The sequence below is a fragment of the Syngnathus scovelli genome, chromosome 17 (genome assembly GCF_024217435.2).
Source record: "Syngnathus scovelli strain Florida chromosome 17, RoL_Ssco_1.2, whole genome shotgun sequence".
NCBI lineage: Eukaryota > Metazoa > Chordata > Actinopteri > Syngnathiformes > Syngnathidae > Syngnathus > Syngnathus scovelli.
The window spans coordinates 3,729,418-3,751,006 of NC_090863.1; the positions used below are offsets into that span (position 1 = coordinate 3,729,418).

Here is a 21,589-nt window from a genome sequence, read left to right on the forward strand (position 1 = left end):
GACCACACCATTACGCAAACATTTAACGGGATGGTTTTTATCCTCAGGATGACCACAAGAATGCGAGGAAGCTGCGAAAGGAGCAATTGGGCCCTACACATCACTATGTGATCAACATGCTGGCCCTCAGGCTGCGCTTGACTCCGACAGCAGTGGAGCAGTTCATTCTGGACTACTCGGTGAGGATATATGTACATACAACACAAAAGTCACAAAAAAAGTTACAAAAAGTGGGGATAAATCCAAGGAATGCACACATGACGCTTTCTTGTGAGCTGTTGAAATAAAAACAATTTTCCACTGCAGACAGAAAAATTGTCCCTTTAATCACTTAAGTAGTTGTACGATGTGAAGTTTACTTATTTTTTATCTTGGTATGATAAGTTTGTCTTTTTGCTGTCTTTCCTTATAGCTGGATCCTTTTGATAATTTCTTTGCCATTAATGGAAGCTCGAAACTTGCCTTTGTGTATCAAGTGACAAAACATCCTGGGCCAGGTAAGAAACATCCTTGAAAATTGACCATTTGTTCATTTGCATTAATTTCATGAGAACTAATATGGTTTCTCACCTCAGAATGTGGCCGTGCAATTCCTGGGCCCCGAAAAGCACTGCGACTCGTCCACGCCAATTTATCAAAGAAGCGCCTCACGGGCATATATTGCTCCTTCACTCGGGTCCGAGTGGATGTCGCTGTGACGGAAGACAACATACATCAGGTAGGAAATTCAAACACATTTATAAAAGCAACAGAGTGCTATGTTGCATTTGCATATGAATAGGTTGGCTAACTAAATTCCTTCTGGCCTTCCACAGGAGTGTTATATTTATAGAATGAACAGCAGCAAAAAAATACAACTCAATTTATAAGAATATTAATCATAATCACATACAATGGCGCTACCTGTTCTGGCTTCTTTTTACATAAATGAATTGGCAAGCAAATCATTTCTCCATATTATTTCCACTCTCCAGGAGACCTATTTTTCCATGTTTGATGCCCGCTATGGCTTCTATAAAGCCATCCAGAACAGCTTCAAAAACCTTCTGCCCGGTTTCCAAGCACTGCTAAAAGTTGACAGGACACAGCAGAGAGGCAAGATTAAGCCAAACTTTGAGCATATCTTCAAGAACATCCTTTTGGGCTTAGATGGTAAGGTTCCCATCTAATGGCATGACTTAAATAGTCCTGCATTCTATATTTGCCGTAATGATTGGACTTGTTTCCACTCCAGTGATCCAGATGAGCTACCAGAATGTTAAATTGGCAGAAACCAAGAACATTGACTTCAGTAAACTGGCATCCTTGCAAGATATGACCTTAGCAGCAACCGACAGTGACATGGTTACACATATGGAGGATCTCCTGATAAAGTGGACAAAGCAAATTGACCAGGTAGGGTCAAAAGAAACTCTATACCAGTGGTTCTTGACCTTATTGGAGGTACCGACCCCCACCAATTTCATATGCGCATTCACCGAAACCCCTCTTAAGTGAAATTTTTTTTTTTTTCAAATTCAAGACATCAGTGTTTATTACTGGTGCACAAAATGAGCCATGCATGAACATCACCTTGTTCAAAGAACATAACCAACACAATGCATGAACTCAAAACAAATTATTGTACATACCTGTAAAATCTGTGACTTCTGCTGTTGCCTTTGCGAGACCAGTTCAGATATGTGCCGTCATGAATTTACACAATAAATCAGGTGTGTTGGGACCTTCACAGTGGAGGCTCTGCCGAACCCCTGAGACCGACTCACCGAACCCCTAGGGTTCCATCCAACCCAGGTTAAGAACCACTGCTCTATACGAAGAAAAGGTCTCAGTGTGGAAAACGCCGTACGGTTTGTCTGCAATGAGCAGGTCCTGTTGGCGACTCAAGCGCTGAAGCAAGGTCTTGTGACGGAGGGGCCGCTGAGCGAGCTGGATTACTGGAGGCAAACGCTCTTGAAGTTCAACTCCATCCTCAATCACATCAACAGCACAAAATGCAAGGCCGTCATAACCGTGCTCAGACTTAACCGCTCGAAAGCACTGAAGGTATGGATGCTCCATTGGTCACGGTCAGAAATATTGTTTTATAAATTCAGATTTCATATCAATATTGTTGGGTGTAAATACGATTAGACATTAAATCACTCGCTGGAATGAAGAGGGGAAGACAACCAGAACAGGTTTACTCGCGAGGAGAACGATAGAGAAAGCAATCTCAGTTACAACCTCCATCAGTTCTGAGTCCTTATTCCACGTGCCCCTCTTTTTAATGTTATGGTTGCCCTGGTTACAGAGGCGTTGCTACACTAAGGGAGGGAGGATTGTGTCTGTAGCGACGCTGATTAGCAAAAGAATGTAGTGTGGTGTGAATTAGCACTTCGTTGTTGGCTCGTGACCCCCCGCAGAGGCCGTCCCCAGCCGTCTTCCCTCACAGTTGGCTGACTCGTCCTCGACTATGATCAAATACCTTGAAGCACGTTGATTGCCGCTTTGCTGTGGAACAAATGCAACTAGACCATTGCTAACTTTATCTACTTGGTAAATTAACACACAATAATAATAAGTAACTTGTCCTAAACACTTCAACACACATTAAGCAAACGTGAGGTAACTGGTATGCAGTTCCTTAAACAAACATTGAGTAAATATGGGATAACTTTTATGCAACTACTTCTAACTGTACGTAACCCTTAACAAAGAAAAACAAGTCTGATAAACTACAATCTATGAACCAAACCTACCGCTAAATGAAAAGGAATGAAGTTCCTGTGAATCAAACAAAGAACATGTCACCTATGCAAATAAGCCCTGCTCATTGTTAGTGAAGGCCTCTTACGGGAACAAACACAGACAACATAAGGACAGGAAGGATACAAATGGCTGACAGGGATCAAAAGACATCCCTATCACTAAAAAGGAAGAACCTAGATAAAAGGAAAGATAAACTCGTAAAGGCGAGGCCTCGAGGTCTGGCAGGCCAAAGCTTCACTTAAAATTATTCCAACAAATATTAAAATTATAATGATTACGAGTGACCCGATGAGTTATTGAAGCTGCAGTCCATGCCGTCGCTCCACCAAGTTTTTTTGCTTTGACTTGCTCGCAAAAAAGTATGATCCAATTTATGATACTGCCTCCTGCACTCCAGGAAGAGAACAAAGTGGCACTGGATTAAATTAACGGTCTGATTATTTGCATTATGTTGTCTTGGTTAGGTGTGGCCGATGCTGGAGTCCAGGGTGACAGACAACTTCAACGAGGCCAAGGACAATGTCAAGTTCCTGGACACGCTGGCGAAGGTTTGCCAGCCTCTTTATACCAGCGACCCGGTATGTTCTCTCATTGATTTTAATCATTAGGTAGCTTTTGGAATGGTTTGCCGTCTAAAACAGTGTCATATTGTACCTGTCAGGCCACCATTGTGAAAAATGTGCAGAACATCATTAACGCGGTTCAGATAATCCACACGGTGTCGCGGTACTACCACACCAGTGAAAAGATATCCTCCATCTTCATCAAAGTGAGTCAATCCAAGTGGGCTACACACACATAACAGAATATGCTGACAAGGATTAATCCCATATGATATGCAAATCAGGTCACAAACCAGATGATCATAGCATGCAGGCGATACATTTCCAATAACGGCACAGCAATATGGGACCAAGATGGGAAAAATGTTGTGATGAAAATACAGGTAAGGGAGACAACCATGCCAGTTATGAGGAGTGGGATATACAGGAAGTATTTGACTTTTGCTGAATTGATCTTTTGATAGGAGTGCCTTGGTTTGTATCGGGAGTACGAGTCTTGCTTGAAGAATACACAGGAAAAATCAAAAGAAATGCTAGGACAGAGGCCCTTTGGTTTCTCAGAGATGCACGTGTTGAGGAAGTTTGAGGTCTTCTGCAAGCGTCTCGAACATGTACGATTCCGCTTTCATATGCTGCCTTTTATCCACATCTATGCGTTTGATATAAATTGAGCGGATTAGCAAATAGGAATTGATTCAACGCTAACAGGCTTACATTTAGTGAGCTGAAATCTTTTGCAGATCACCAAAATAATGTCAGTGTTCAAGACGTTCGAATGCCTGGCCAAGTCCAACATCGAGGGCATCGAGACTCTGGCCGGGCAGTTCCGCAAAGTCTCCGCTGAGCTGAAGAACAAGCAGGCGGATGTGTTTGCGTCAAGGACGGTGGCCTTCGAAGCGGACTACGAAGTCTTCATGACTCATATAAGTACCCTGGAGGTACATAGCCACAGACTGCTGTGTACACACACATATATATATATATATATATATATATATATATATATATATATATATATATATATATATATATATATATATATATATATATATATATATATATATATATATTTTTTTTTTTTTGCTTTTACATCATAGTTAAGTCAAGTCAAGTTTATTTGTATAGCCCTAAATCACAAACAGTCTCAAAGGGCTTCACATAGCCAAAATTGACAATTATTCTCAAAGCATCCCCTGATCTTAAGCTCCCAAAAGGGCAAGGAAAAACTCAAAAAAACCCTGCCAGGGGAAAATGAGAAACCTTGAGAAGGAACCACAGATGGAAGGATCCCCCTTTCAGGATCACCAGGTTGTAATGGATGCAGAGAGGGCACAAGTAATAAATAATATGAAAATCAATGAAAAAATGGATGTCGGAGGTGCCCTCGATTGTCCTGGCGGTGTCTTCAAGGAGGTTGAGCTGCAGTTTCTTCATCTTGAATTGGTCCCCGAGCATCCAGGTAGCCGCTATCAGCTTTTGAGCCACCTAACCCCCTCCCCAGCCAAGGAGGGGTGGGCAGAGAGAACAAAACAAACTCCGGCCAAATCGGCCACTACAAGTTAGTTAAAGGCCATCTCATAGAAATGTGTCTTTAAACGTGTCATGTGTTTCTACTGAGGTAGTAGTTCTAATATCCATTGGTAGGGCATTCCAAAGCTCTGGAGCCCGAATAGAGAATGCTCTAGACCCTGCAGACATTTTCCTGGCCCTCGGTGTAACTAAAAGACTAGCGAACGAAGGTTACGAGACGGAACATAAGGAATGACTAGGTCGACGAGATATGAAGGTGCTAAGCCATGCAGTGATTTATAGGTTAGTAGAAGAACCTTGAAGTCATATCTTAAATGGACCGGGAGCCAATGTAATTTGGCTAATATTGGGGTAATGTGATCAAATTTTCTTGACCGTGAGAGCAGCCTTGCAGCGGCATTTTGCACTAACTGTAGACTTTTGATACTGGACTTAGGAAGACCAGAGTATAATACATTACAGTAGTCCAGGCGCGACGTGACGAACGCATGTATAATAGTTTCCGCATCCCCGAACTATAGTTAACTTTTTACATGGGCAGCAACTTAAGAACAGAATGATTATGATTTTACATATTACCTTGCAGCAGGCGTCAGCTTGTGGAGTACTAATTCAAATGAGTTCCTATGATTGTTTTTGTTTTGCAGGAGCAGCTCAAAGTTTTCATGAACTCAAGTTATGCCAGGTTTGACACATCCCAGCAAGCTCTCGGTGTAATACAACGGTGAGTCCAAACTCAGTGTCATTGTTTTGAACTATATTTTTGTAATGCGCATTTTTTTGTGCATGTGTCGTTGTTGTTTGCAGTTTTCAGAAACTAAACATTCCCTGTCTGAAGGCGGAAATGCCCGTTGCTTTGGGCGCTATTCTCCAGCTCTACGTCTCAGAAGTGGAGGCGGTGGCAAAGGTAAGGTTGCATGTGAAATTGTCGTTCTAGTGATGTCACACTCATGTCCTACGTTCATTCATTTTCTCGCAGCTATTTGACAAGCAAAACGAGGATCCGCCTTTGGGTCGAAACATGCCGCCTGTCTCCGGCAGGCTCCGCTGGGCTCGCCACCTTTACAAGAAAATACACGAGCCCATATCGTACATACGCGTAAGCTGGAATGAGCTCCGATACGAGATCCGTCCATTCCAAAATCTGCGTTAGGATGAGCTCATTTAATTTTCGGGGTTTGCAGGAGAACTCCGACATCCTGACCACCCTCGAGGGACGCGCTGTCGTCAAATTGTACAATCAGACTACGGCCGCATTGCAACGCTTTGAGTCGGACCAGCACAAAGCTTGGACAGCTGAAGTGTCCAAACTAGATTATGGTTTGTTCTCTGGCAATTGTGTTAAGGAGCTCCAGTCAACCATCTCAAAATAAATTTAGTGGCACGCAGTAATATTATTTTATATCTCAACAGCCTTGAATACAACGCTATTGATTCGCTGCACCGTTACGGGCAAGTACTTGGTCAACTTTGATACCAAAATAAGTGAAGCCATTCAGGAGGCCAGCAGTTTGGTGAAGATGGGCCTGGAAGTCCCCAAGCAGGCTTTGCATTTCCTCAAGTGTGAGCACCAATTAAAGACGTATCACCATCGTCTTCACGTAAGTCTTTTTTTTTTTTTCATTTGCTGTTCCCACTATACATTGACAACCTAACGGTCTCCTCCTGTGATTCCTCATGTAGACCATTGTGATAGAGTACAAGCAAATTTGTGAAAACATCCCAGAGGATTTTAACAACATGATGACATCAAAGACCAACCAAGTAAGATCTTGTGTGATTGCCACACAAAAGTTACTCATGTGTCACAATGTATGTTTGCGTCCTATTACAAGATTGATTCCCTCCTTCGCTACGGGTCAGTGATGGTCATGTGGTCATCGCTGCTTCTGGAGAAGTACTTTACAAATATTGACAGTGTCTTGACTGAACTCAAGCAAATCTTGAAGAAGGTATGTGACTGTACCTCAATTTCAAATGAGGAATTCTGAGTGATAGATTCAAGCTAGTGTTGGGATTTTAGTTTCATCAGGTCTAGGGCTTTAGGTTTTGTGACCTTAAATCATGTTTCTACTCTTTCCAGGTGCAAGACATCTGTAAGTTTCACATTGACAATTATCTCCAAGAGGTCTCTGAGACCGTTCTCATCCATCTGCCCGAAGATCGCTCCTCTGCAATTGAGCCCCTTCTTCAACTCACTGAGGTAAAAGCCCACCATCACTACAAATATCTCTGGATTTAAGTGACGTGAACAAGTTTAACATTATTATTATTTTTTATCTTTTAGAGTCTGTGCCAAAAGGGAATCAAAAGAGTAGAACACAAGTGCTATCACGTGAAGGAAGCGGTGAACGAGCTGGGCAAAGTGTTTAATTCCATTTACAAGTCCAAGCAAACCACGAAGGCCGCAGACAGTTCTGGTACTTGCACATCTGTTCCCCCTTCTCAAATAATTGTATAGTCAATCATCAGGGTTACCTAACTTGGTAGCCTATGTGTGTATTTTGGATATAACGGTTTATTTTGACATTCTAGCACCGAAGGAGAACCAGCGAATCTCCGACAACGCAACAGAGGGCCAAGAAAAGTACAAAGCCACACGCTTTGAAAAGGTTTGCATGCTCAGCAAAAGTACACTTTTTATAGTCAAGATCGGCAATGTTCGACTTTTTTTTTTTTTCTTTCAGGAATTCACTAAGCAGTATGAATCCTTTGCAGCGAGGATTTTGGATGCACTGGTAGAAATGACCAAGTTGTCTCTGAAGACTTTGGAGCGGCGAGTGTCCGGCCCTGAGTAAGTGTTCTCCGTCTCTTTTGCTGTTGAAAATGCATTGTGGTTCAGTTGATTCTCATGATAACCTCGGGACTTGCAGCTTATTCCAGAAGAAGGCTGACGATGCCTGGGTCCCGATGATGAAAGCGGAAGTACATCTAAACGCACCCAATGTGGTGAGGAAAAGCACAGGAAACCATAGTAATCCACCTGTGGCAATTCTTAACTGATCTTTAAATATCTAGGGCAGGGGTCACCAAACTTTTTAAATCTGAGAGCTGCTTCTTGAGGGGCTACCTACCAATTCTTAAGCGACAAATTTGCTTGAATTATTAGGAGTAAATCATCTCGTTGTAAATTTGCCGGCTTGCCTTTATCTACAAATGCTACCCAAATGCTAGTCCTGACGTTGCCAGTAAATACTGTGTGGTTGTCCGCAGGTGATGGTCCCCACTGTGGAACAGATTCATCACGCCATACTTGAAACCAATGAATGTATCTTGGGAGTCAGCAAGGGCATTCAATGCTGGGAGGTGGAGTACAGACATGAAAGCACACCCACTGAAGGTGAGTCGCCACGAACGGAAACAATACCGCATTCGCTCGGAGTTGACGGTCAACCCTCTCGCAGGTCGGGAGAAATTGGACTTCTACACACGCGTCGGCAATCATGACGATATCAAAGCGGTCATTTTCGCCATAAAGTCAGTGCTGAAGTTGCAGAGGGACAACGCCGCCACCGTTATAGATCGCTTTAAGAGGTTCAACGAGCTGTGGGGCGAGGACAAGGACCACGTCATCAAGGTATCGGAATGTACACCGGCAGGGGCTGCTGAGAAAAATTGTCGGAATGTAATTTTGTGTGATAATGTGTTGGCTTTCTTTTTAAAGGCATTCATTGAAAGCAAACCGTCCTTGATTGAGATCAAAAATAAATTGCGCCACTATGACATGCTTGAGAATCAAATCGAGGCGATCCAGAACATCATTGTTGTTGGGATGATTGAACTGTCAACAAGTAAGATAATGCAAATTCTCTGGTGTTTTAAACAACAAAGCCGAGCAGATTGAAAATGATTCAATATCGATGTGAGTTGTATGTTTCTTGACCAGATCACTTAAAAGAATCCCTCATGGTGGAGGCCAAGGATTGGAAGAAGCTGCTGTGCAAATACTTGCGCGTACAGTGCCGGAAGAACATCATCGACATCAGCCTGCAGACCCACAAGAGCTTCACGCAGCTGTCTCATCCCATTACAAATCTGGATGACGTTCGCTGCTCCATGAAGACGCTGGCCAACCTGCGCGATTCGGAAATAAACACCGACATAACGCTCGTTTCCACTCAAGTGCGAATAGCTTCCCCTTTGCTTTTTTTCTTGGACACTAGATCCGACTGGTCATGTTTTCCCAATATTTAGGATGCCTACGAAGTGCTGATCCTTTACGAAGCAGAAATGCCAGAGAAGGAACCGGGAGAGGTGTACGGACTCGGTCGTTTCTCCGTCAGGCTTCTGTCTAAGGCTGTAAGTTGGGTTAAAATGCAGACATTTTTTAAAGTTAGGAACGGAGTAATCACAAATAGTGCAAAAAGTAATGAGAAAAATATATTTTTTAACAAATTCATCAAAGACAAAATATTACCTTTTACTGCTCGAATTGGCTCTATAAGTAAAGTATCTCTTTAAGTGCTCCACCTTTATAAAATGTTTCCCTCCCAGATGTCCGTTCAGGATCAGCTTTTCCGTATGCAGCCCCACCTCAAGCAGGACCTGATGGAGCGCGTCGGCGTCTTTGAGAAAGATGTCGACACTTTCATGGACGACTATGATGTTGTAAGATGCCAGTCGATTTTTTTTTTTTGTAATTTAATTTTCATTTTATTATTATTATTTTTATGGATTGACGAAGTACATGCACATTTCAGTTGTTTTCTAAACGCCCTGCAGGAAGGTCCTATGGCTGAAGGAATAGAACCGAAGGAAGCCAGCCGCAGGCTCCAGGCCTTCCAGGTACTTATGCTAGTCAATTTTTTATTTTGTTATCTTTGTTAAAAAACAAAACATTGAGCTTCCCAGACCACCACCACCCCCCAATCCAGTTCTTTTAATTGTGTGTGTATTTGTCCCGTTCAAGGCCAGGTTTTCCGAGCTGTGGCGAAATTTCACCATCTACAACTCTGGCGAGCAGCTCCTCGGCCTGCCTGTCTCTGATTATGAATGCCTTCAAAATAAAAAGTACAAAGGCTTGAAACTGTCAACGGAAAAGAAAAGCCTTGTGTTAAAAACTTGTTTTCCCCACCTCTAGGAAAGAGCTGGACCTGCTTCAGAAGCTCTACGGCCTATACGACACTGTGATGAAGACCATCAGTGGTCACTCCAAGCTCCTGTGGACACAAGTGGATATTGAGAAGATCAATAATGAGCTTATGGACTTCCAGAACAGGTTCCCTTTGTGTAGGAAAAAAAGTGGCAACACCCACGCAAAATTGTAATAAGTGTACTTGCAGGTGCCGACGTCTTCCCAAGGCCCTGAAGGAGTGGCAGGCTTTCAACGACCTGAAGCAGACCATCGACGACTTCAGCGAGCTGTGTCCTCTGCTGGAGATGATGACCAACAAGTCAATGATTCGCAGGCACTGGGATCAGATCTCCAACATGACTGGCCACAAGTTTGAGGTTGACTCACCCACCTGCATTCTGGGTGACATCATGGAGGCGCCTCTGTTGAAGTTCAAAGACGACATTGAGGTTGGCGCTCGACCATCTCCTTTTTCCGCACCTCCTGTGAGCTTGCAGCTTTATTCGCAACTCTCTACTCCCTGCACCTTTTAGGATATCTGCATATCGGCCGTGAAAGAAAGGGACATCGAGGCCAAGTTGACGGGTGTGAAAATAGTGTGGCGTGACCAAAACTTGACGCTGAATAGCTTCAAGGACAGAGGGGAGCTCATGCTGCGAGGCGGTGACACCACAGAGATCCTCACCACTCTGGAGGACAGTCTTATGGTGCTGGGATCGTTGTTAAGCAATCGGTGAGGAGAACTTCAAGGCACTTTTAAGGCAGAAACCCGTTACAACTTTGTTCCTCGCTCTGTCTTTCAATCTGCCTCTACGCAGCTACTGCACATTCTACAAAGCTGATATACAGGACTGGGTCTCCAAGCTGTCCACGTCAACAGACGTCATTGAGCAGTGGGTCGTCGTGCAAAACCTTTGGATTTACTTAGAGGCCGTCTTTGTCGGGGGTGACATCGCCAAAGACCTGCCTCAGGTAAACTGGCCTGAAGTTAGAAGTTCAAAAATGATTGGATGTAAGACAAGTAAAATACCATGTTTACATATTACCATAATAAAGAAAATACATTTTGAAATTATATTACTTTTAATGATAATTATTCAACCAATTAAATGTGAAAATGTAGTATATTTCTTTATTCGCAACAAATCAATAAGCCAATTATTTCAAGCGTTCCCATTCATGTAGGAAGCAGAGCGCTTTCAGCAAATTGACTTAACGTGGATCGGCATCATGGACCGAGCACGAAACGTCCCGAACGTTGTAGAGTGCTGTGTCGGGGATCCAATGCTGGGGGAGATCCTGCCAGATCTTCAGAAGCAACTGGACTTTTGTCAGAAGTCACTCACAGGGTAAAACTACTCATTAGCGTCATTCAAAAAAGTAGTACAGTGAACCTCCATGATTGGCAGAATACTACCAGGATTGTAATTGCCTCTAGATGCCACAAGGTGGCTGCAAAGCACTTTTTTCTATTACACTAGGCTGTGGCCTGACTAAATGAAGCTCCTACCCTCTTTTCAACCCCATCATGCCATTACATGCATTTTTACTTGTACCTAAATGACATGACTTTCATTGGAAACAGTCTTCTAGTGATGCATAACAAGCACAAACACTGCAGGTACCTGGAGAAAAAACGTCTCCTGTTCCCACGGTTCTTCTTCGTGTCTGATCCCGCTCTCTTGGAAATCCTTGGGCAAGCGAGCGATTCTCACACGATTCAGGTGAGTGCATTTGTCTCGCTAAAATGCCACTATGGATAATATAGAATGGGAAACCCAAACGTCAATATTGTCATAAGTGAATAAAATAAAACAGTTTTTTCTTCTCTTTCCTGCTTCTCAGTCGCATCTTCTCGGAGTGTTTGACAACGTCAATGAAGCCGAGTTTGATGCCAATGCGTACGACAGCATTTTGGCTGTCTTGTCTCAAGAAGCCGAAAAATTACCGGTGCGTATGCTCATCATTGATCTGGACCTTATTTTAACTGCATTCATAGACCACGCACATTTTTTCAATGGTTTTGTGTTGTGTTTGTGCCGTTTCAGCTGGACAAGCCCGTCCTAGCTCAGGGTCCCGTGGAGCTCTGGCTCGGGAAGTTACTGGTGGAGCAGCAGTCATCGTTGCACACAGTCATCAAAGCGGCTGATGACATGATCAACGACGAAGAGTTTGACCTTATACCTTTTCTTGACAAGTTTCAAGCACAGGTCTGTTAACGTGTGTCACTCGAGTGCTTATACTTAAGTATGTTGTGTATTTATATACAGTACACATATTTTCTGTCTCTTTTCACAAGGGTGTTCTTTTTTTGCGGATCTACTCACCATTGATTTGCCCATCAATTGTATGTGTGTGTTTTTTTACCTTGTGGGAAGTGTCATTGATTCCACTTCCTGTCTTAGGTGGGCCTGCTTGGAATCCAAATGGTCTGGACCAGGGACTCAGAGGAGGCCCTTGAAAATGCAGAATTCAGCAAGGAGGTGATGATCTTCACCAAGAAGAAATTCCTAAATCTTCTCCGAACGCTCATCAAGCAGACCACCTACGACTTGACCAAATTTGACAGGGTCAAGTATGAGACTCTGGTCACCATCCACGTGCACCAGAGTGACATCTTTGAAGAGCTGGTAGGCTCACTTGTGCTTCAGAACAGATCTTTTCTTTTTTTTTTTTTTTACCTGATACCACACTGATCTTGCTTTCTCTCCAGGTGGCAAAATCAGTCAAATCTACCAATGACTTTGAGTGGCTGAAGCAAAGCAGGTTTTACTACAATGACAGCACTGATAAGGTCATCGTGTCCATCACCAATGTCGACTTTATTTATCAGAACGAATTTCTCGGCTGCACCGACCGTCTGGTCATCACCCCACTGACTGACAGGCAAGACAGCAAACGAGTGTAGTCATTGTATTTATTTGATTTGATTTATTTTGCATTCATTGCCTGTGTACAGGTGTTACATTACATTGTCCCAGGCCCTGGGCATGAGCATGGGAGGAGCCCCTGCTGGGCCAGCAGGTACAGGAAAGACAGAGACCACAAAAGACATGGGTCGATGTTTGGGAAAGTATGTGGTGGTCTTCAACTGCTCTGACCAAATGGACTTCAGGGGACTCGGCAGGATTTACAAAGGTAGGCAAATGCACTGATGGATGCTATTGTCTTATTTTTTGTTATTAGGCCTGCAGGAGGTGGTAAGGGACCTAAATAATCAAATGAATTTACTGTTTCTTTGTTTTTTCCCCCCCAGGCCTTGCACAGTCCGGTTCGTGGGGTTGCTTTGACGAATTCAACAGAATTGACCTGCCGGTGTTATCCGTGGCCGCACAGCAAATTTACATCGTTCTGGTAGCTCGTAAGACGCACAAAACTAGTTTTGTCTTTACGGATGGTGATGTTGTTGACCTGAATCCAGAGTTTGGCCTTTTCATTACTATGGTAAGACAGACATTTAAATGACAGCGTTAACAGCTTTAACTTGTGCACCAACATACCGGCATTCCCTGCCTAGAACCCCGGTTATGCTGGTCGTCAGGAACTTCCTGAGAACTTGAAAGTGCAGTTCAGGACAGTCTCCATGATGGTGCCTGATCGACAGGTACATACAAGATTATTCTTATTTTTTTAAATCAACAGAGCTTCCTACTTGCTATATTTGCTCACATGTAAAAGTTCTGTTGCCTCTGGTCTTTGGCAGATCATCATGAGGGTTAAGCTGGCCAGTTGTGGATTCAACGAGAATGTCATCCTGGCCCAGAAATTCTTTGTCCTTTATAAACTATGTGAAGAGCAGCTCACAAAACAGGTGAGACCAAGCAACAAGTATCACGCGACCAGAGGTCCCCTTAAAAATACTCGAAGAAAAGAAACTATTTCATCTAAATTGCATTCGTGCTTTTGCTTTGCTGTTTTTCAGGTCCACTATGACTTTGGCCTGAGGAACATCTTGTCCGTGTTGAGGACACTGGGAGCCTGCAAGAGAGCACGTCCCGATGACTCTGAGTCCAGCACCGTCATGAGAGTGCTGCGTGATATGAATCTGTCCAAACTGGTATCACATCAATGCAACCGATCAAACAGGGGTGCACATCATGAGAATAGCATGGTGTTAGATCTTCTGAAATATAAATTCACTTTTTTTTTTTTTTTGCTACTTTTTTGTCAAGATGCAAAACGGTATTTGAAAATCACTAAGAAGGCACCAAAATATGTAACTAAACACAAATGGGCTCCACCTAGTATGTGCACCCCTCCATGCAAGTCTTTTTTTTCAATAGTTGTATAGAAACCGTTTCTAAAAGGCAACACTGTTTCAGGTGGATGAGGATGAGCCGCTCTTCCTCAGTCTCATCAATGACTTGTTCCCTGGCATCAAACTGGACAACAGCACCTACAATGAACTCCAGGCTGCCGTGAAGCATCAAATTGAGCTTGCTGCTTTGGTTAACCACCCCAACTGGAACCTAAAACTGGTTCAGGTATTGCAAAACATATCGCTGAAGCTCTCAACTGATTTTGACGTTAATCCGCTGTTATGATTCATGTCATCAGCTCTACGAGGCTTCCCTTGTGCGCCACGGCCTCATGACGCTGGGGCCGAGTGGGGCGGGTAAGACGGCGGTCATCAACATCCTAATGCGGGCGCTGACAGAGTGCGGAACGCCACACAGGGAGATGCGCATGAACCCCAAGGCCATCACCGCACCGCAGATGTTTGGCCGTCTCGACGCCGCCACCAACGACTGGACTGACGGGATCTTCTCCACTCTATGGAGGAGGACGCTCAAGGCTAAGAAAGGTCCAGATTCACATGAGCTATTTCCACAGTTTTGGTTCATAGCTTGCTCAAATTATGCCTTTTGTCTACAGGGGAGATCATATGGATCGTGTTGGACGGTCCCGTAGATGCCATCTGGATTGAAAACCTCAACTCCGTGCTGGATGATAACAAAACCCTCACACTGGCAAACGGTGACCGTATCACCATGTCGCCGTCTTGCAAGCTGGTGTTCGAGGTGCACAACATTGAGAACGCCTCTCCAGCCACCGTGTCCCGTGTCGGTATGGTCTTCATGAGCTCCTCGGCTTTAAGCTGGGAACCCATCCTCAAGGTACAGTTGTCAGCCAGCAGTTTGTGACTGTGGTTGTTTCCTGAACTCCATCTTACAAGATGACAATTGCGTTGTGTTTTGTTTAGGGATGGACAAACAAGCGGAACCCAGAAGAAGCTGAGAACATCATTAATCTGTACAGCAGGATATTTTGGGACGCGTATTCATTCATGAGACAGAACCTAAAACCCAAGATGCCATTTTTGGAGTGTAACTACATCATGCAGGTACGCAAACCAAAGCAAGCATCACCACCAGACGCTGATTCTGATTTAGTAGTATTTGTCAAATTGTGATCACGCAGTCTTGCAATCTCCTGGAGGGCCTCATCCCAACCAAGCAGATGGGGGGCCTGGTCAGCGAGAAACATTTGGAGCGGCTCTTCGTCTTCGGCCTCATGTGGAGTCTCGGGGCCCTATTGGAGTTGGACGACCGTGACCAAATGGAGGGTTTTTTCCGAGAGCACAGCAGCAACATTGATCTGCCTCACACAAAGGAGGGAGAGACTATGTTTGAATTCATGGTCGGAGCAGATGGTACGCTAACAAAAAATCAACAGCTTGTAATGGAAAGTTGAATTTGGAAGTGATGCCTATTCAGCCGTCAGAGATTCTGTTGCATTGTTTGCATTGCTCTTCCAGGTCAGTGGTGTCACTGGAACGAGCATGTAGGGGAGTACGAGTACCCCACAGATCACGTACCGGACTACTCTTCCATCCTTGTGCCCAACGTAGATAACACGAGGACCGCTTTTTTGCTGGAGACTATTGCGAAGCAGTACAAGGTGGGTTGCGGCTTGTTCGAAACCATGGAAACGTGAGTGCTACTCTTCATGTATTCATTTTGAAAACGCCACAGGCCGTCTTGCTCATTGGTGAGCAAGGGACGGCTAAAACGGTGATGATCAAAAGCCATGCCAAGAAGTTTGACCCCGAGACGGATCTATTTAAGTCGCTCAACTTCTCCTCTGCCACAGAGCCCATCATGTTTCAGGTAGAATGAGTAACTGAGTAATGAGTAACTAAAGAATGCAAAATTAGCTTCTTTCTGTTTTTGTCTGCCTTATAAAGGAAATGACGGATGTTGGGTTAACAATTAAATGTGTGTTGCAACAGCGCACCGTGGAGAGCTACATCGAGAAGAGAATCGGTAGCACGTACGGACCGCCGGGCGGGCGCAGGATGACGGTGTTTGTCGATGACATCAACATGCCTCTTGTCAACGAGTGGGGAGATCAGGTGTGTGTCTATGTAGTCTACGTACAATTTATAGCGTCTCTTTGGACTCAAATATTTAAAGTTGCTCATAGTCTAGGGACATAACAGCACATGTGAATTTGTCTTAGATCACCAATGAGATAGTCCGGCAAATGATGGAAATGGGCGGCATGTACAATCTGGACAAACCGGGCGACTTCATCACCATCGTGGACGTCCAAATGTTGGGGGCCATGATTCACCCTGGCGGCGGGCGCAACGACATTCCTCAGAGACTCAAGAGGCAGTTTACCGTCTTCAACTGCACCCTGCCTTCCAATACTTCCATTGACAAAATTTTCGGTAACTAGCGTTCATCAAATGAATACTTTGAAAACAAGAACTTTTGCAAATTCTTACGTTTGCTGTGACACGCAGGTGTGGTTGGCTGCGGCTATTTCCACGAGTGCAGGAAGTTCTCGGAAAAGATGACAGCCATGGTGAAAAAGCTTGTGTCAGCTGGGAGAATTTTATGGCAGTGGACCAAGGTAGTTTCTCAAATCATTTGGTCTGGAAACAGGCACAAAGTTTGAGAACCGCTTATTCACTGTATCTATCTAAATTAGATAAAGATGCTACCCACACCTTCCAAGTTCCACTACGTCTTCAACTTGCGAGACTTGTCCAGGATCTGGCAAGGAATGCTAAAGGTGGAGGCAGAGCAGTGCAATGACTTTGTAACGATATTGGCCCTCTTCAAGAGCGAATGCACGCGCGTCATCGCTGACAGGTAGACAATTGAACCAGGACATGCTCACGCCAGGCACATCGTTTGACACGTTTCACGTACAGTTTTAAGATTCAATCAGGCCTTCCCTTTGGAAAAGCAGATTGAGCACATGTTTTGTTCTTGCTTACCATTTTAGGTTCATTTGCAGCGAGGACAAAGACTGGTTTGAGAACTCTATAAACCGCGTGGTCAAAGAGCACGTCGACCCCAACCTCGTCGCGTCTATCCACCAGGAGCCGTACTTTGTTGACTTCTTGCGGGAGGCACCCGAACCGACCGGCGAGGAGGACGAAAACGCCTGTTTTGATGCCCCCAAAATTTACGAACTTGTGTGAAAAACGTCCCTTTTGTTATTCAGACTTTCGTGTTCGCTGCTTGACCGTCCTCAACTTGAGTAATCAATCTTTCTGCCAGGTCCCTTCTTTTGAATTCCTCGAGGAGAAGCTCAGGTTCTATCAGGCAAAGCATAACGATGAAGTGAGGGGCTCTCACATGGACTTGGTGTTCTTCACAGATGCCATGACTCACCTTGTCAAGGTCAGATTAAGTCCACGCACAGAGATGGCGAGAGATATCTGTTCTCGAATACAGCGGGAATACATTTCAAAAGTAATAAAAAAACACTTCCCTTCACTTTCCATAGATCTCGCGCATCATTCGTACAGATACTGGCAACGCCCTGCTCGTGGGCGTGGGAGGATCCGGGAAGCAGAGTTTGACTCGTCTTTCCTCATACATAGCTGGATATGAAGTGAACCAGATCACACTGACCAAGTAAGGAGAACAGAACATTTATCAAACTTTTTAGCTACAATAAAACACATTGGGCGGCTCGGTGGCGCACTGGGTAGCACGTCCGCCTCACAGTTAGGAGGGTGCGGGTTCGATTCCACCTCCGGCCCTCCCTGTGTGGAGTTTGCATGTTCTCCCCGGGCCCGCGTGGGTTTTCTCCGGGCGCTCCGGTTTCCTCCCACATTCCAAAAACATGCTTGGTAGGCCGATTGAAGACTCCAAATTGTCCCTAGGTGTGAGTGTGAGTGTGAATGGTTGTCTGTCTCTGTGTGCCCTGCGATTGGCTGGCAACCGGTTCAGGGTGTCCCCCGCCTACTGCCCGATGACGGCTGGGATAGGCTCCAGCACGCCCGCGACCCCCGTGGGGACTAAGCGGTTCAGATAATGGATGGATGGATGGATAAAACACATTGTAAAAATATGTTGTAGCCTAACAGTATTCCAAAATTAATAACATGTGTTCCTCTTAAAATTCTGCACTTAGTTGTTGATTATAGCTGCACACAAGACATGACAAAAATATTTTTGGGGGATTTTTTTTTTCTTAAGAAATGCAAAGAAAAAATGAAATATCATTTACCGTATTTGCCGGTGTACAGGTCGACTCGGTGTATAAGTCGACCCCCTAAAATTCGACGGAAATTTACGATTTTATGATATATCCTTTGTATAAGTCGAGCTCAATTGTTGCATTATATTAAACTTCAAAATTCAATATGCGAAATTTATTGACGAAATGTGTTCAAATTCCGGGAGGCCGTGCGCATGCGGCTGTTTATAAGCACCGCGCAGGAGATCGCGGTCGGCGAGCTCGCGCACGCCGCCCGGCACCAACGGGAGGTCGGAAATAGCTCCAAGCCGAGCGGATCGGCACTTTATAAGCACCGCGGAGGAGATCGCGGCCGGCGAGCTCGCGCACGCCGCCCGGCACCAACGGGAGGTCGGAAATAGCTCCAAGCCGAGCGGATCGGCACTTTATAAGCACCGCGGAGGAGATCGCGGCCGGCGAGCTCGCGCACGCCGCCCGGCACCAACGGGAGGTCGGAAATAGCTCCAAGCCGAGCGGATCGGCACTTTATAAGCACCGCGCAGGAGATCGCGGCCGGCGAGCTCGCGCACGCCGCCCGGCACCAACGGGAGGTCGGAAATAGCTCCAAGCCGAGCGGATCGGCACTTTATAAGCACCGCGGAGGAGATCGCGGCCGGCGAGCTCGCGCACGCCGCCCGGCACCAACGGGAGGTCGGAAATAGCTCCAAGCCGAGCGGATCGGCACTTTATAAGCACCGCGGAGGAGATCGCGGCCGGCGAGCTCGCGCACGCCGCCCGGCACCAACGGGAGGTCGGAAATAGCTCCAAGCCGAGCGGATCGGCACTTTATAAGCACCGCGGAGGAGATCGCGGCCGGCGAGCTCGCGCACGCTGCCCGGCACCAACGGGAGGTCGGAAATAGCTCCAAGCCGAGCGGATCGGCACTTTATAAGCACCGCGCAGGAGATCGCGGCGCCTCATTGGACTTCCAGCGGGCCGCGCACTCGCGCACGCCGCACGGTTCAAATTTTCTAAGTGCAACGCACAATGAGATGCATGAGAAACGGCCTTGGTTACCATCACATTTGAAGCGATGAATACGAAGTTAAATTTTATGACTCGGTGTATAAGTCGAGGTCGATTTTTTTCGGTCGATTTTGGATCGAAAAAGGTCGACCAATACACCGGCAAATACGGTATGTATTGTCTGTCGTTCCCTCCAGGTCTTACAATATATCTAACTTTATGGAAGATCTAAAAAAGTTGTACAAATCAAGCGGGGCCGAAGGCCGTGGCATCACCTTCCTTTTTACTGACAATGAAATAAAGCAGGAGGCCTTCCTCGAGTACCTGAACAATGTTCTGTCATCTGGAGAGGTGATTACCCATTTCGGGGAGATTATTTTCACCCTACATAATCAAACGCCTTCACCACCAATCATTCATATTTGCGCAGGTCTCCAACCTATTTGCAAAAGATGAGATCCAAGAGATCACCCAAAACTTGGTCCCGGTAATGAAAAAGGAATTTCCTCGCATTCCACCCACTTTCGACAACCTCTACGACTACTTCATATCACGGGCGCGGAAGAACCTACACGTTGTCTTGTGCTTCTCACCGGTAAGTACAATCTAAAATTTTAAGCCTTACTCTATAAATGTGGATGTGAATAGAAAAAGGGCTCACCAACATGGTGCCCGTGGGCCGGTTCCCACAATGGCTCTTGGATATCATAACAATAACTAAATAACTGTTGATAATTGAGAACACATCACCACCAGTCTATCCATCATCTATACAGGTGGGACCAAAGTTTCGCTCGAGGTCCCTGAAGTTCCCGGGTTTGATATCCGGCTGCACAATGGACTGGTTTGCCCCATGGCCCGAGGAGGCTCTGGTGGCTGTGGCTCATCACTTCCTATCAGAGTTTCCCGTTGTTTGCTCCTCAGAGGTGAAGGCCTCCATGGTGACCACCATGGGCGTGTACCATCGCAAAGTGTCCGAAACGTGCGAAAACTACTTTGAACGGTAACCACCATTTTAACGCAATTCAAGAAGATGTTTTACTTATCGCGATGGAGCGGCGAGATTGAAAGCACCATGCATTTTGTGTTTTACAGATTCAGGAGGAGAACTCACGTCACCCCCAAATCATACCTGTCATTTATCAATGGCTACAAGACACTCTACCATCAAAACCATGAGCACATTGACACGCTTGCTGAGCGCATGAATGTCGGTAAGGTCTACAGCACCATGAACCAAAAGTTCCCAGAACTTGTTTACTACATACGCTGTTTGAAAATGATGAAGTAGCTGTAGACGTTAGAGTCCCAAGGTTCCTGATTTTATGTCTTCATGTCAGGGTTGGCCAAACTGGTGGAGGCCAGTGTGTCTGTAGCTAAGCTCTCCAAAGAGCTGGAAGTGAGCGAGAGAGAGTTGGTGGTGGCCTCTGCCAAAGCCGACAAGGTAAAATAAAAGCAGCACTTGACACCACCGCATTGATTCTGCTATTCCATAACAATGATATGAGATGTCATGTTTTAGGTGTTAGCCGAGGTGATGGTCCGAACTGAAGCGGCCACTATAATCAAGAATGAGGTCCAGATCGTGAGTGATAAAGCCCAGATGATCGTGGATGAAATCACGCACGAGAGGGCCATTGCTGAAGAAAAACTGGAGGCGGCCAAGCCGGCATTATTGGATGCCGAAAATGCACTGAACGTGAGTTTCTTTTATCCTTGGGCGATTGATTCATCGATTACAGCGACTGCATTTTTAGCTTATCCAAATAAATTGCTCCACCTCACCGTGGTTCGGTTTGGGGTTTACATTGTCACATTGTGTCATTGTCATTTGCATTTTCCTTAAGTTGAAAGGGAAAGAAATGGAGTATACATCATCCAAAATTGAATTTCTTAGGGCCAGAGTGCCCAGTCCTACTTTTAAGACATTTGGACTGCATGTTTAAGTTGCTTGTTTAAAAAACGTCCACAGACTATCAAGCCTGCTGATATTGCCACTGTGAGAAAACTGGCCAAGCCACCTCATTTGATCATGAGGATCATGGACTGCTGCCTGCTGTTGTTCCAAAGAAAGTTGGAGACCATCACTGTGGATCCCAACCTGCCTTGTCTCAAGCCATCATGGCCGGATGCTCTCAGGGTGCGCTCGATCCCGCTCACCATTTCATTTTTCAGCCAGTGTACAATGTCCGTGTTTCTCAACTGTTTGGGTGTCTGCTTC

At 45.2% G+C, this 21,589-nt stretch overlaps 1 protein-coding gene across 1 annotated transcript in view; it reads left to right on the forward strand.

The window, feature by feature from the left end:
• LOC125984560 (dynein axonemal heavy chain 8-like) overlaps positions 1 to 21,589 on the forward strand; it is a 29,094-nt gene that overhangs the window by 799 nt on the left and 6,706 nt on the right. Inside the window, exons 3-69 of the mRNA XM_049746537.2 lie at positions 48 to 179; positions 413 to 497; positions 576 to 718; positions 975 to 1,152; positions 1,235 to 1,395; positions 1,870 to 2,046; positions 3,216 to 3,329; positions 3,413 to 3,520; positions 3,599 to 3,697; positions 3,779 to 3,925; positions 4,055 to 4,252; positions 5,492 to 5,568; positions 5,652 to 5,751; positions 5,824 to 5,943; positions 6,029 to 6,164; positions 6,258 to 6,445; positions 6,528 to 6,608; positions 6,680 to 6,796; positions 6,928 to 7,047; positions 7,132 to 7,264; positions 7,380 to 7,456; positions 7,532 to 7,638; positions 7,718 to 7,793; positions 8,058 to 8,184; positions 8,249 to 8,421; positions 8,509 to 8,635; positions 8,731 to 8,966; positions 9,039 to 9,143; positions 9,339 to 9,452; positions 9,567 to 9,629; positions 9,754 to 9,854; positions 9,925 to 10,062; positions 10,127 to 10,367; positions 10,452 to 10,651; positions 10,737 to 10,890; positions 11,104 to 11,267; positions 11,540 to 11,642; positions 11,764 to 11,868; positions 11,967 to 12,128; positions 12,324 to 12,548; positions 12,632 to 12,804; positions 12,878 to 13,056; positions 13,175 to 13,362; positions 13,436 to 13,522; positions 13,622 to 13,729; positions 13,841 to 13,975; positions 14,241 to 14,402; positions 14,476 to 14,722; positions 14,794 to 15,035; positions 15,122 to 15,262; positions 15,340 to 15,571; positions 15,677 to 15,819; positions 15,894 to 16,028; positions 16,151 to 16,273; positions 16,381 to 16,594; positions 16,670 to 16,779; positions 16,858 to 17,021; positions 17,158 to 17,350; positions 17,436 to 17,558; positions 17,665 to 17,795; positions 19,566 to 19,719; positions 19,799 to 19,963; positions 20,145 to 20,371; positions 20,464 to 20,582; positions 20,709 to 20,812; positions 20,891 to 21,067; positions 21,341 to 21,508. Of these exons, the coding sequence (XP_049602494.1) occupies positions 48 to 179; positions 413 to 497; positions 576 to 718; positions 975 to 1,152; positions 1,235 to 1,395; positions 1,870 to 2,046; positions 3,216 to 3,329; positions 3,413 to 3,520; positions 3,599 to 3,697; positions 3,779 to 3,925; positions 4,055 to 4,252; positions 5,492 to 5,568; positions 5,652 to 5,751; positions 5,824 to 5,943; positions 6,029 to 6,164; positions 6,258 to 6,445; positions 6,528 to 6,608; positions 6,680 to 6,796; positions 6,928 to 7,047; positions 7,132 to 7,264; positions 7,380 to 7,456; positions 7,532 to 7,638; positions 7,718 to 7,793; positions 8,058 to 8,184; positions 8,249 to 8,421; positions 8,509 to 8,635; positions 8,731 to 8,966; positions 9,039 to 9,143; positions 9,339 to 9,452; positions 9,567 to 9,629; positions 9,754 to 9,854; positions 9,925 to 10,062; positions 10,127 to 10,367; positions 10,452 to 10,651; positions 10,737 to 10,890; positions 11,104 to 11,267; positions 11,540 to 11,642; positions 11,764 to 11,868; positions 11,967 to 12,128; positions 12,324 to 12,548; positions 12,632 to 12,804; positions 12,878 to 13,056; positions 13,175 to 13,362; positions 13,436 to 13,522; positions 13,622 to 13,729; positions 13,841 to 13,975; positions 14,241 to 14,402; positions 14,476 to 14,722; positions 14,794 to 15,035; positions 15,122 to 15,262; positions 15,340 to 15,571; positions 15,677 to 15,819; positions 15,894 to 16,028; positions 16,151 to 16,273; positions 16,381 to 16,594; positions 16,670 to 16,779; positions 16,858 to 17,021; positions 17,158 to 17,350; positions 17,436 to 17,558; positions 17,665 to 17,795; positions 19,566 to 19,719; positions 19,799 to 19,963; positions 20,145 to 20,371; positions 20,464 to 20,582; positions 20,709 to 20,812; positions 20,891 to 21,067; positions 21,341 to 21,508 (9,756 nt within the window). The remainder of the gene's footprint in view (positions 1 to 47; positions 180 to 412; positions 498 to 575; positions 719 to 974; positions 1,153 to 1,234; positions 1,396 to 1,869; positions 2,047 to 3,215; positions 3,330 to 3,412; positions 3,521 to 3,598; positions 3,698 to 3,778; positions 3,926 to 4,054; positions 4,253 to 5,491; positions 5,569 to 5,651; positions 5,752 to 5,823; positions 5,944 to 6,028; positions 6,165 to 6,257; positions 6,446 to 6,527; positions 6,609 to 6,679; positions 6,797 to 6,927; positions 7,048 to 7,131; positions 7,265 to 7,379; positions 7,457 to 7,531; positions 7,639 to 7,717; positions 7,794 to 8,057; positions 8,185 to 8,248; positions 8,422 to 8,508; positions 8,636 to 8,730; positions 8,967 to 9,038; positions 9,144 to 9,338; positions 9,453 to 9,566; positions 9,630 to 9,753; positions 9,855 to 9,924; positions 10,063 to 10,126; positions 10,368 to 10,451; positions 10,652 to 10,736; positions 10,891 to 11,103; positions 11,268 to 11,539; positions 11,643 to 11,763; positions 11,869 to 11,966; positions 12,129 to 12,323; positions 12,549 to 12,631; positions 12,805 to 12,877; positions 13,057 to 13,174; positions 13,363 to 13,435; positions 13,523 to 13,621; positions 13,730 to 13,840; positions 13,976 to 14,240; positions 14,403 to 14,475; positions 14,723 to 14,793; positions 15,036 to 15,121; positions 15,263 to 15,339; positions 15,572 to 15,676; positions 15,820 to 15,893; positions 16,029 to 16,150; positions 16,274 to 16,380; positions 16,595 to 16,669; positions 16,780 to 16,857; positions 17,022 to 17,157; positions 17,351 to 17,435; positions 17,559 to 17,664; positions 17,796 to 19,565; positions 19,720 to 19,798; positions 19,964 to 20,144; positions 20,372 to 20,463; positions 20,583 to 20,708; positions 20,813 to 20,890; positions 21,068 to 21,340; positions 21,509 to 21,589) is intronic.